Below are 13,898 nucleotides of genomic sequence, written 5' to 3' on the forward strand. Positions count from 1 at the left end.
CACAGCTCAGCAGGCTATCAAGTTGGCGGAGAGCGATGTGTCGAGGGACTTTTCTTTATTTGGAGAAAGGAAAGAGGTAATGAAAAACATAAAGGACGATAATGACGTCCTACGGCGTGTCGTTCGCACGCGTCCTATGGAAAGCTGGTCATCCTACGTTGATTAAGAATGATTGAATGCGGGGAGAGAGAGTGGGCTGTAACAGCAGTTTGCTGTTTGGGCGACATCTGTCCAATGTTGGACTTGGCTACCACACAAGTTGCTAAAGTTGGTGTCCGAAAAGGAATATAATCCAAGAAAATATCTAAAAGCATTGTGTATGGAGCATGGACCGTGGAGAAGTTTTTGAGTATGAGCACGTGCCATGGGCCAGCCATATCACAACATAGAATTAATAGGTGTGAGATCTAGATGTTTGTTTTGTCATGAGCCTTGAGTCTCAATCCGTGTGAAGTGATGTAAGTAGACTTAAAGTCAGTCATTTTTAAATATTATTGACTAGTTTAACCAAGTTGGTCCACAAGAAGTATTTGTTTAATGGGAAAATGTGAAAATTGAGGAGGAGCGAGGGATGGGAATTTGAATAGGAAAGATGGAGAGGAAAGATTGGTCGACAAGAAACTCTATTGAAAGAAGTTTTCAACAAGTTTGTCATCTTTCTTTTAATTTTTCCCTTCTTTTTTCAATATTGACGACGCGCGGCATTGTAGTCCCTACCATTCATCGGCCTAATTTCATACACTGTAACTTCTTTCATGGCCTTGCAACCAGCTCTTTCATGGGTTTATGATGTGTTTTTGAGTTTTAGAGGTGAAGATGTTCGACAAAATTTTATTTCTCACCTATATGATGCTTTGCGTAAAAAGGGAATCAATACTTATATTGATGATCACCTTGAAAGAGGAAAGGAAATTTTACCAACACTTCTCAAAGCCATTGAGGAGTCAAGGATTTTGATTATCGTTTTTTCTAAAAATTATGCATCATCTATGTGGTGTTTGGAGGAGCTAATGAAGATTCTCGAGTGCAGAGAAATGAAACAACAAATAGTTATACCAGTGTTTTACAAGGTGCGTCCATCGATAGTGCGGAGACAAAAGAAAAATTATGGAGAGGCATTGGCCAACTACAAAGACAAGTTGAATGATGATACGAAGGTGGATAGCTGGAAGGCTGCTCTAAAGGAAGTGGCCAATTTGTCTGGGTTCCATTTAAAAAAGGATGGGTATTTGATTTTCGAATATTTGTTTTATATCCTCATGCATTTTAGATGCATACACATGCGTGAATATGTATGTTTGTGTGTGTGTATATATATATGCATGTATGTATGTATATTAATTGATCTAATACTCCTATTGTTTGTTAATCTCTTTGATCTCGATCTGTTTATTTTTGTGCCTTTTTCTTATGTCCTTATAAAATGGTAATTAATTAATTCTATTAAAATGATCGTGTTAGTGAAATAATGTTTTACTTGATTATTAGTAATAGTTCTAATGATATTAATTAACGCTTCTATGTTTAATAATGTCATAATAAGTATAACCATTAATAATTCTTCTCTTTTGAATTGATAGGAATGAATCTGAATTTATCCATAGCATCATTCAACTGGTGGACTCAAAAATAATAAATCAAACATACTTTGAGGTTGCCAATCATCCAATTGGAGTGGTGTCTCGTGTGCAACATGTATATTCCCTTTTAAGCATCGGAGAGAATGATATTGTACATATGGTAGGGATCTTTGGAGTTGGGGGAATTGGAAAGACAACTATTGCCAAAGCAATATATAATATAATTTCTTCTAAATTTGAAGGTAGTTGTTTCTTAAAAAACATTAGAGAAACTTCAAAGAGCGAGTATGGTTTGGTCCAATTGCAAGAGACTCTTCTTTCTAATATCCTAGGAGCATCTTCGGTATGTAATATTGGCCACGTCGACAGAGGAATCAATGTGATAAAGAATAAACTTTGTTATAAAAGAGTTCTTCTAATTCTTGATGATGTGGATGATTGGGAACAATTGAAAGCTTTGGCCAGAAATCGTGATTGGTTTGGTTCTGGAAGTAGAATCATTATAACAACAAGGGATAAAAATCTACTGAGTAACTATGAAGTTGATGCAACATATGAAGTGGAGGAATTGAACCATTATGAAGCTCTAGAGCTATTTAGTTTGTGTGCCTTTAAAAGAAAGAAACCACTAGATAACTATATGGAACTTACACAACGTATAATACGTTATGCTGGGGGCCTTCCTCTAGCTTTGGAAGTGCTTGGTTTGGATCTATGTGGTAGAAGTATACATGAATGGGAAAGTGCTTTGGAAGAGTACAAAAGAATTCCTCACCAGAAGATTCAAAAAATACTTAGAATGAGCTATGATAGTTTGCGTGAAAGTGAGAAGAAGATTTTTCTTGACATTGCATGTTTCTTCAAGGGAGAGAAAGTAGATTATGTTGTGAAAATATTAGATAGTTGTGGTTTAAGTCCAAATATTGGAATAAAAAAACTGATGGATAAGTCTCTCATTACCATTGATTGTAATAAATTTGAGATGCATGACTTGGTACAAGATATGGGTAGAGAAATTGTTCGAGAAGAATCACCAAAAGAGCCCGGTGGACGCAGTAGATTGTGGTTTCATGAAGATATTCGACATGTACTTGAAGAAAATACGGTAAGAATAACTTTCAAAAATGATTTTAGTTTATGCATGTTTGGTAACTTACAAGAAAATACGAATTTTTTGCAACCAAAAACTTTGTCCACAAAAGTCATTTATGTTGCAGTGGAACCAATTATAAAAATGTAGATTTTTCTTATAACTATTTTCGAGTAAATGGTGATGAAGAAATGCATTTGTAAGTGCCTATATATACTGGCTGTCCATTGAACTATATATTATAATTCTAGCAGTTACCAAACTATTATATAGAGGATTTAATGCTTTACTATATTGTCTCACCATGCAGGGAACAAACCAAATTGAAGGCATGCTGATAGATTTACCTAAAAATGACATGATATGCTTGAGTTCGGAAGCATTCATGAAGATGAAAAACCTAAGATATTTCATTAATCATAATGCACGCTTCTCTAGAAGTCCTAGTTATCTTTCTAACGAGTTAAGAGTGCTTAATTGGGTGGAATATCCTTCACAATCATTGCCATATAATTTCCATGGAAGGAAGCTAGTTGATCTTAGAATAAGTGATAGCCTCTTCAAGGAATTGGGAGTGGGATTCCAGGTACAACCACTATCATAAATATTTTCTTCTCCTTTTAATTATGTTGTAATCATATTTGAAGTGAACTTTATCTCCAATTTTGCTTTACAGAATTTCCAAAACTTGGCCAGGATGGACTTCTCTCATTGTGAATTTCTGACAAAAATCCCCGATCTTTCTCAGATTCCGAATTTAGAGTGGTTGGATGTTGCTGATTGTACAAATTTAATTGAGGTTCATGCTTCTGTAGGATCCCTTGATAAGCTTGAGCATCTCTCATTTGCCCGTTGCACTAAGCTTATCGGTTTGCCAACTAAGCTCAAGTTTAGGTATCTTAAATGCCTCCGGGTTGATGGTTGCTTAAGCCTTCAGAATTTCCCTGAAATCGAGTTTGAAAGGGAATGTTTAAGGCATCTTAGTTTAGCAAACACCGATATAAAAGAATTGCCTTTATCCATTGGGCACCTCTCTGGGCTTGAAATATTGCATCTAAGAGGTTGCAAAAATCTTGTGCATCTCCCCACTGGAATTCTTCGATTTCGACGTCTGAAGTATCTTAGTCTAGCTGGCTGTTCAAAACTTGTTTTTATTCCAAACATCTTGAAGGATGATTGTTGCTCAATAGACCTTCCGGCACTGGAACATTTGGATCTTGAAAATTGTCACCTGCCAGACCCTGATATCCTGATGAGACTCAATCGCTATTTTACTCTACAGTATTTAATTCTATCAGGGAGTGATATTATTAGGCTTCCAGAAGGCATTACCATGTTTTTGGACATAATGTACATTGAGTTGATAGATTGCAAGAAACTTCAAGAAATTTCTGCACTGCCTCCAAATATACAAATCGTAGATATAACTGGATGCATGTCATTGGAAAGATTTTCAGATGGATTAAAAGTACCGCTCCTCTTTACAAGTCAAACGCGAGACCAACAATGGATTGACTCGTCCTTATGCCTCAAAATTCGTATGAATATAGATGGGTTTTGGGTATCTATCTTGCTCGTTCGTCTCTTTCTTACTCGTGCTTGTGTGAGCATTGGTTTATTGGTTGTTTTATTGAAATTTATTGATATATTTTTGTTTTACAGGAATACTTCAGAAACCATTCAGGCAACATTATATTTCCAGGGAGTAGGATTCCAGAATGGTTTAGCCATACGAAGCAAAATTCCAAAAATTGGATCCTAGACCAATTCGACGATCTTGGGCCGTCTTCAGCAAATATGAATCAAGATTGCAGCTATTTTAAGCGGACTCTATATGGTAGTTCTTGTCGAATAACAATAAATGGGCTGAAAACTTTGGAAAATATAAGAGGAGTTGCTATATGTGTCGTTCTCGAACCCATTCTGAAGATCTACCCCCGAAAAGGTACTACTCTTACAGTCAAGACCAGAAGGGATGTTTTCCCTTATATTGAGTATTTGTCAGGACATCATGTTGATTTAAGGGGTTCAGATGCTCATGTATGGTTGAATTACACCGTTTTAGATGATCATATGAACCCATCAAATCTGGAATTTAATGTTGGTAGTGCACATAAACCGGTGTTCTTCAAAAGCTGCGGAGTCCATCTGATATTCAAGAATGAAAAGGAAGGGGAAGATCATCCAGGTTTTCTGCATTTAATGGATGGTATTGGAGGTTCGAAGAGGAGGCGTGTCGATGATGACTGCTACTTGGAATCCACTTCGTGCCCACAACCGAACAGGGGTTCCTCAACCTTGGCCATCAATTTTGAATTTCGAGGATTCTCTGAACAGTTTGGAGAAGGAACTTACAAATAATTTGCATCTTGAATTGTCCCCTTAATTGCGGATTAGGTTTTCTTGATTAGGAACTGATCATCGTAATCTGGTGTTTTGGTTTGAAAGTCTCTAGTATATGAATCTTATCATCCCTATTAGACTGTTTGTGTAACCGTGATCTGTGTACATTTTTTTTTAATCTTTCTTCTTTAGTTTCCAATTTCCTACACTGTGACCCACACGTAAATTTTTTCGGTCTTCCTTATCTTTTGCCATAAACCACGTGAATCTTCCTTCTCCTCTATTTTTCTCTCCCGACAGCTCTCACCAACTCTGCCTCTCTTGCCCAATATTTTTTCTCCCGCATATAGAAGTGCTGCAACTTGAGCGTTATGTGAACCATCTTCTCCACATAACTGCCGTTAGCCATTTCCCCACTAACCACCGAGATCATGTTAGGACCCTGTGGGTTATGCTACTGTGAATTGGAATGTAATAAGGGATACAAGTAATTGGAGCTGAGACGTTGCAGGAGTGAAATCAAAATTGCATATGAGATGTTTGTGATAATGCCTCATAGGGCCAAACGTTTACTGATGAGGGAAACTTCGAGGGTTGCCAAACCCCCTTACAATATTCAAGCTAAAATCCAAATTCTAAGATAACTCCCATTTTCTCTCTTGTTCCCCTATATTCCCATGCCTCACCTCACAGTACAATTCACTTTTAACAGAATTACAAAAAGGATAGAATGACAAGCTAATACTCTGGCTACATGATAGTCACTTGAATGCATAACATAACTGAAAACGCAAAGCATAAGTAAATAACAACACATGCACACAGTAGCTTAAACGCATCACTTCGTGGTCCCAAAATGAGCAGCTCCAGTAATAGCTAAAACCACAGTTTCGGCAATAGCAACTAGGGGTGTGCAAAATTCTGACCCCTCTGATTCTAACCGATTCCTGCTTCGATTTCGACTCTGATGACATTGGAGTGTTCAGAAATCGAGGTCAGAATCAAAGTAATTCTGACTCCGACTTTCAATTTTTGAAAAAAAAAAATATCCAAATGCAAAACGACGCATCTGGATTCTTTCTAATTGAGTATTGGAACGAGGCCGTTCCATTTAAATAGAAACGACACCGTTTTGCACACGACCAACCTAGTATGTTCTTCTTCCTTATTCCTTCATTCCTACTTCCCTTCATTTGTCAGTTCCTCACTCCTCAATTCCTCTCACATTGCACGACGCCACGACCCACGACCAAGCACGATTCTGCCATAGATTGCTTCACACCACCGTCACCGCAATGCCTTTTTCATGTCGTTTGTGCCAATTGGTAATTTTAATTTTTAAGGTTTTAAATTTAGGAATTTGCTCTGAATTCTAGTTTATTATTTCTTATTCAAATTGGAAATTGGATTGTGTAGATTATATAATTGTGTGAATGAATGTATTGGGGAAATGGTTGTGATGTTTCTTTTGTTGAAGTTCTTGATTTTGGACTGTGAACATAAGTTGTTTGTGGAAATGTCACAAACAAAAAATAGTTGTGTTTGTCTCTTTATACTTCCCCTCACACATGGATACTTTAGAAACAAATTAGATGAGGGAGATGGGAGATCCGATCCTAATTTCTGGGGTCATTGGTTGATCTAGCAATCCTTGTGTGAAAAAAAAGTGTTTCTTGAATTATGGTTCCTCGATTATTGGGGGGACTAGGGATCAGGGACTTAAAAAAGCCATGGGCAGGGAAAAGGTGTAGTAGTAGTGGGGAAAAGTATATTTTATTTTATTATTATCTTTATTTTCACTTGTGAATTAGGAACCAACTACAAAGCAACCCCATTTTGATAATGATGCTAAAAAGTAAACATAATCTAGAGAATTCAGATTTTCAAAACACAGGGAATTAGAAGAAGTAGAATGATTATTGAAACAGACTCTATTTTAGTAGTAAACTGGTTTAAATAGGGAACCTCCTTCAAAAGTTTTTGAACAATGGCATGATATCCTCACCTTTCATTCACTCATGCATTTTGAAATTGTTCATAAACTAGCTAACCTAGGAGTAGCTGTGCACAAATTTATCCTTTTGATCACCCATAAACAACTACCCTCATATATGGCTGTTGGGCATATACAACTTGGATAGGATGGGAATGCCTTGATTTCGATTGCTAGTGGGCATATAAAAGGTTACGCTATTATGCATATTGAGTCCAGCTTTCAGTTTTGGATTCTGTCAGATTAATTAATGTGACATATTTTAAATGATTTTATATGTCATTACTTCAATCATGAAAAGCTAGTTAAAATGTGAAACACAGTTGCATCTCCAAGATCTTAATTCGATGGGTGCAAAAATAAATTGATGGCGCTATGCTTTTAAAAGGAAAATTTTACTTCCATATATAGAAAAAATAAACCATTATTTAACTTAGAATGAATGATAAAATCCAATGTATTTTAGAGAAGTCAAAACACTTTGGGGACCAATAAGCATTGCTTTCTCCAGTTTTTTCAAAACTCCTATTAAGCTGAAAATAGGATCAGATACTTGGGTTTAGAAGCATAACTCAAATGGCATTTTTACTTCTTCTTCAGCTTGGCATGATCAGTTTATTTGGAACTCTAATATTTAAATATGTGTGTATGTATATGTATATGAATATGTATATGTATGCATGCATGCATGTGTTTATGTGTGCTTTGATTAGCTAGGTCTCATACGGCTGATCATGATGAATCAAAGCCGAAAGTTGTAAGTTCCATCAGAGCTGAAAGCTGAACTTTCCTATTAATTATTTGTTGCTTTTTCTTAATTATTTTTGTTTTTTTTATTACCGTTTATACTTTTTGGATATTTTATATATGCATAGTACATGTCAGTTATTCTATAGGCCTTTATATATGGATGCAGCAACGGAGCCATTGCACGGGTTTTGGATTGGTGCACCCAGACAACCTAGCAATTGATTCCAAGAAATTGAGTATGAGACTTTTCTCGCCTTTTGTGTTTCCTGTAATATGCAGGGTCATAACAAGAAAACGTGCAGAAGAAATCTGGTAAAAAAGAAAGGGGATGTTGGTAAAGGTGAAGGGGAGAGGAAAGAAATGAAGTTGGGTAAAAAAAATTCAACGGAGAAACTGAATGTAGTGGAGCCTGAGAATGTGCCCGAGAATGATGTGAGGAAAGGTGTACTAGTTGTTGAGGAAGGCGTGGAGAATCAAGAAGATGCCAATCTTGGTGCTACATTAGAGAGAACCACGACTAAGGAGGGGATGGCTATCATGGAGGAAGTGGTTGAGGAGGAGGAGATAACTGGGGACCTTGTGAAGCATAACAAGGCTGCTGAAGAACAGGCCCCTGCTTTTGGGGTCTCTGCCTATAGTCTTGTTGAAACAAAGGAGAGGGAAGACATTGAAATAGTGTTAGTGGTGGATCATGTTAAGGAGGTTGCATATCCTGATGCATATGGTCTGGAGGATCCTGTGAGTTTTGCTCGGGCAGATGGGAATACCCACAGGGCTCTATCCGATGGTGAGGGATTTGAGGAAGAGGCGCATATTCAAAAAGAAAAGGAAATTGTATCGAATCCAGAGGAAAACAAATCGATGTGTGGTAAAACGATGAGACCTAAGTTGAGGAGCTCTTTTTGGGCCAAAAGGAGGCCTGAGTGTCTAAATCTGTGATGTGTTCCATCTTATTTTGGAATATCAGAGGTATTAGTACCTCTAGACAATGATTGGTGAAGTTAATGAAGATGAAGAAACCTACTCTTGTTGTCTTAGCAGAACCGTTTGGTGATTCTCAACAGTTACATAGTTTGCAAAATAAATTTTCCTTTGAAGGTGTGTCGAATATGGAGGAGGGTGGAAAGTTGTGGATATTGTAGAAAAAATAGGTTAAGATTTTTGTGATGAATGCTTTAACCAAAGTATTACCTTGTCTCTGGAGGTGAATGGTACTTAGAGATGGATATCATTTATGTATGCTAAGTGCAGGTATGGGGAGCGATCTTTATGGGAGTCGCTTCAATGAGTGAATCCTGGGAATATCTCGTGGATGATCCTTGGCAATTTTAACATCATGGAGCAATTTAATTTGAAAGGAGAGGAGGAAGGCCTCGCCCTCACATTGCTATGGAGGAATTTAATTTCTTTATAGATGATATTGGGTTATCAGAGTTGAACTTTGCTGGAAATTCTATGAGCTGGGGTAACGTGCATTTTGGTATCACAAGGAGTTGGTCTTGCCTAGATAGGGCGTTGATTAATTCCAATTGGTTGCTGGGTTGTCCAGCAAGACATGGACTTTATCTTCCAAGGCTGAGTTCAAATCATGCTCCGATGTTGGTACTGCTAGAAGCTGAAGTTCGAAAGTATGGTTTTAGTCCTTTTAGGTTCCAACAAATGTGGACTAGTCATCAGCTTTTTATGAGCCGTGTAATAGATGTGTGGAGAGTAGATCCTCTTACTGTAGGGATGGTGGGTCTTGCCAGGAAACTAAAGAAATTGAGAAGCGTTCCTCGGAGCTGGAACAGAGAGGTGTTTGGGTGGACTACCAACCACATTCGGGAGTTGGAAGAGAGAATCACGCTGCTGCAGGAACAATTGCAGGTGGGTTTCTTGGAGGACCTAGAGTTGGACTTATTAGCTACAAAGGTAGAGTTGTCTACTTCGAGTAGCAGGGAGGAAATGTGTTTGGTGCAACAAGCAAAACAAACGTGGTTGGAGAAAGGGGAAGCTGACTCTACCTTCTTTCGGATTATGGCTACAAAAAATTCAAAAAATATTAAAGAGATTAGGATTAATTAGGAGACTATGTTGAGAACGCCAGAGGAAATTCATTGGGGGGCAGTAGAATATTTTCAAAAGTTTTTGGCCTCTAACCATCAGCCATTATTACCTAGTCTAGCACCTTGGGTGGATCCAATGGTACGTGATGAAGAAAACGTGGCCATTTTAGAGCTTCCTTCAATCCAAGAGGTAAAAGATGCTATATTCTCCATTCCTACTGATAGTAGTCTGGGGCCAGATGGTTTTGGTTCTGGGTTTTAAAAAGCTTGCTAGGAGGTTGTTGGAGATGATGTGCTTATAGCTGTGCATGATTTTTTCAGAGGGGGTGTCATTCCTAGAGAGTTCACAGCTTCCTTCCTAGTTCTCATTTCGAAGGTAGATAATCCTACAGGCTTCAATAAATTTTGGCCTATCAATTGTGTTCGGTGTTCTATAAAGTGTGCTCGAAAATTCTTGTGAGTCGATTATCTCCTTTGTTTTCTCGGTTTATTTCTGAGGAATAAGGTGCTTTTATTCCAGGCCGAAATATCTTTGAAAATGTGAGTTTGACACAAGAGTTGATCCAGAGTCTCCATAAGCCTACTCATGGGGGTAATGTTGTACTAAAAGTAGATATGGCGAAAGCATATGATAGTATTGAATTGGGATTTCTGATTCATGTCATGGTGGCCCTTGGTTTTTCTACAACTGTTCATAATTTAGTGAGGCAATGTATTTCTTCTCTATGGTACTCAGTGGTGATGAATGGAGTGCCTAAAGGTTTCTTTCAAGGTGCTCGGGGTTTGCGATAAGGAAACCCAATCTCTCCCTATTTGTTTATAATGTGGAAGGAAATTTTTTCTTGCATTTCGAAAAAGAATTATCAGGAGGGTCTGATTGGTGCTTTTTCTCATCCTCAAGGTGCACCAATCATCTCCCATTTGCTATACACTAATGATATTGTCATTTTCTCAAATGGTAGCAAAACCTCTCTTAAGGCAATATCGGCTTCTCTTGCGCTTTATGAAACATGGTCTAGACAGAAAGTGAGTAAGGAAAAGTCATCTTTGATTTTTTCTAAGCACATATCTAATGTAAGGAGACGACAACTCCTAAGGCTGACTAGCTTCTCTTAAGGGGTGCTTTCTTTTAAATACTTAGGAGCGCCTGTGGTGTTTGGAAGACTTCAAGCCATTCATTTTGATGATTTATTGGGGAGGATTAAGGAGAGAATAGGTAGATGGAAGTCTCGGCTGCTTTCTAGTGGAGCAAGGTTGTTATTACTGAAACATGTGCTAAGTGGAATGCCGGTTCATCTTTTATCAATCCTACAAGTTCCTAAGTCGGTGATGGTGGTTGCTCTTAGAAGATCTTTTAGTAATTTCTTTTGGGGGAATAAGGATGGTAAGCCCAACAAACATTGGAAAGATTGGGACTCGATGAGTCTACCCACGACTGAGGGGGTATTGGTCTTCGGAATGTTCAAGATGTCCAAAAATCATTACATATGAAGTTGGCCTAGAAGTTATTAACAGTTGACTCGTTATGGTCTCGGTTCTTTAAAGTCAAGTATGTTAAGGCTGATCATATCTTGCTTTCACCCCTTAATGAAGGATCTCGGTTTTGGAAGACGTTGATGAGTTGTATTCATAGTATCTATGAACATTCAAAATGGAAGCCTAAGGAGGGGGACATTTCCTTTTGGTTTGATAAATGGTTGGGAGAGGAAGCTCTTGCTGATAGTGTTCCTATTTCTATGCCTCGATGGAAAGTGAAAGAATGCCTGGTTGGATGAGGGTTGGGATGTGGATTTAAAATTCCAGCTAGTTGGTTCTCAAAAGGCTCAATATATTGTGACCTCTATGTGTGGGCCTACGGATGGTGTAGATAGGCTGGTGTGGTTGCCGAAGGAGGATGGTAATTTTAGTACTTCAGGGGCTTGGGAATGTATAAGAATAAGAGCTCCAAAAATCAGATGGGAAAAATGGATATGGCATCCGTGTATTCCAAAAAAGATGACCATTATTTTGTGGAAGTGTTTTAATAATGCACTAAGTGTGGATGATAGGCATTCCGCTAGTATCTAAGTGTGATTGTTGTATAAAAGGGGCTTCTGAAGATCTGAACCATGTACTAGTTTTAGGGGAGGTGGCTAAATCCATTTGGAGGAGATGTGCTAGTCAAGTGGGAATGTTGTGTTCTGAATTTGGGTCCTGGGTTGAGATGGTGGCTACATGGTATCACAGAGCTTCAAAGCGGTCAACCTGTAGTCTGTTATTTGGCATAATTCCAGCCATTGTCACCTAGGTTCTATGGACTAGGAGGTGTAGTGCTAGGATGGAAGGTACAGTAGAGTTGGTGGAAGAGATGTGGCGTAAAGTTAAATTTTGGATTGCAAAAATTAGTGAGAAGGCTCTTGGACACCAGGCGTTATCTTGTCAAGATGAGAGGCTGCTATTTGATTTAAATATCATTCGGAGACCTGTATATAGGAAGCAGATGACATCTGTTTATTGGCGTCGACCAAAGCAAGGATGGATTAAACTAAATACGGATGGCAGTAATAGGGGCAACCCAGGGAGAGCTAGTGCATGGATGTTTTAAGGGATGAAAATGGCAAGTTGATAAAAGCTTTTTCTACTCCACTTGATAATGGGACAAACAATTATGCAGAACTGATGGGTTTGCTCATAGGGGTGAGAACTTTTTGTTTACTTGGGTTGAATTATGTGGAAATAGAGTTGGACTCAAAGATAGTAGTAAATTGGCTGCGGCTGGCTAAGTGCCAGGTATGGTACCTGGAGGACTATTGGGATGAGCTGATGTGATTGCTCAGAGGAAAATGCTTTACTATCTGCCACGTTTATAAGCAAGGTAATGCGTTGGCAGATTATTTGGCTCGACTTGCATCAGAGGATGGGGCTATAATGTCTTCATGGAGTAATTGGGAATTGGTTCCTCCTATGTTGAGAGGACTTCTAAGAACCGATAAAGTTGGTCTTCCTTACATAAGATAGTACTATTTTTCTATAGTGGGATGTGGTTTGCATTGTTGATTTTTTGCTTGGAAGTTGATTTGTTTTTTTTTTTTTTTTTTGAAATAATGCCTCAGTACTTTTCATTAATCTTCTCTTCTTACATCTTTGTCACTCTTCAGACATCCCTCTATACAAACTGGGACATCCTCAATCCATACAGTTTCTTCCTCTATAGTTAGAGCTTTTTTTGCTAAAGTATATGCTATTGTGTTCTTTTTCCTAGTTACAAATTGTATACTCCACTCAGACTTGTTCCTAAAATGAAATCTAATGATCTCAACAATAGGACTGAAAGATGGTAGGTCTTCTTCAGCTTCCTGCACAGCCTTCACGACTACTTTTGCATCACCTTCGAAAATTGCTTTCCGAATGTTTAAATCTGTGCAAAGTTCCATTGCCTTCCTTAGTGCTACACATTCTGCCACAGCTGCATCCATCACATTTTCTCTCTTGTCACACACTGCAACCAAAGCCTCCCCATGTTCATCTCGAATAATGATCCATATACCCATTCTGTGCTGTTTTATATCCATAGATGCATCCCAATTAACCTTAACATAGTCTTTTGCTGGTTTTTCCCACTTCAAGCTTTCTGTCAAAACAGATTGAACTGCTACCTGCTTAGAATTAGTAGCTTGTACATCTTTGAACTCTTGTAAAGCTGCCCTTGTGGAAATTATCTCTTTTCTTGGGCAGGCTTTCCTTTCCTCAAAGAGCCCATCATTTCTTCTAAGCCATACCTTTATGAACAACACAGCTACTTCCTCCAATTGGTTCTTTGGAATTCTGTTCATAAGCTTTCCCCACATGCTCATGAAGTCCTTCTCGGATCTATCCCATTTCTTAACACCACTTTCATCATGCCCCCATATATCATTTGCTGCAAGACACTCCCACAGCACATGAATTATGGACTCCACTTCTATTCCACAAATAGGACACCCCATATCCTTTGTCACCTTTCTTTTATGCAGGTTTTCTTTTGTTGGTAACAGGTTACTAGCAGCTTTCCAGAGAAACAGTTTTGTAGCATTTGGTACCTCAAGGTCCCATATGCTCCTCCACCTTTCATCTGTCTT

At 38.3% G+C, this 13,898-nt stretch overlaps 1 protein-coding gene across 1 annotated transcript; it reads left to right on the forward strand.

Moving 5' to 3' along the window:
- The first annotated feature begins 638 nt into the window (after positions 1–638).
- LOC122295792 (disease resistance protein RPV1-like) lies at positions 639–5,264 on the forward strand. Its single transcript, XM_043105048.1, has 5 exons — positions 639–1,225; positions 1,581–2,685; positions 2,981–3,256; positions 3,347–4,231; positions 4,333–5,264. Exons 1-5 carry the CDS (start codon positions 756–758, stop codon positions 5,029–5,031), a joined length of 3,435 nt encoding a protein of 1,144 aa, XP_042960982.1. The 5' UTR covers positions 639–755; the 3' UTR covers positions 5,032–5,264.
- Positions 5,265–13,898: the final 8,634 nt, after the last annotated feature.

This window comes from Carya illinoinensis, chromosome 15 (assembly GCF_018687715.1).
Source record: "Carya illinoinensis cultivar Pawnee chromosome 15, C.illinoinensisPawnee_v1, whole genome shotgun sequence".
Lineage (NCBI taxonomy): Eukaryota > Viridiplantae > Streptophyta > Magnoliopsida > Fagales > Juglandaceae > Carya > Carya illinoinensis.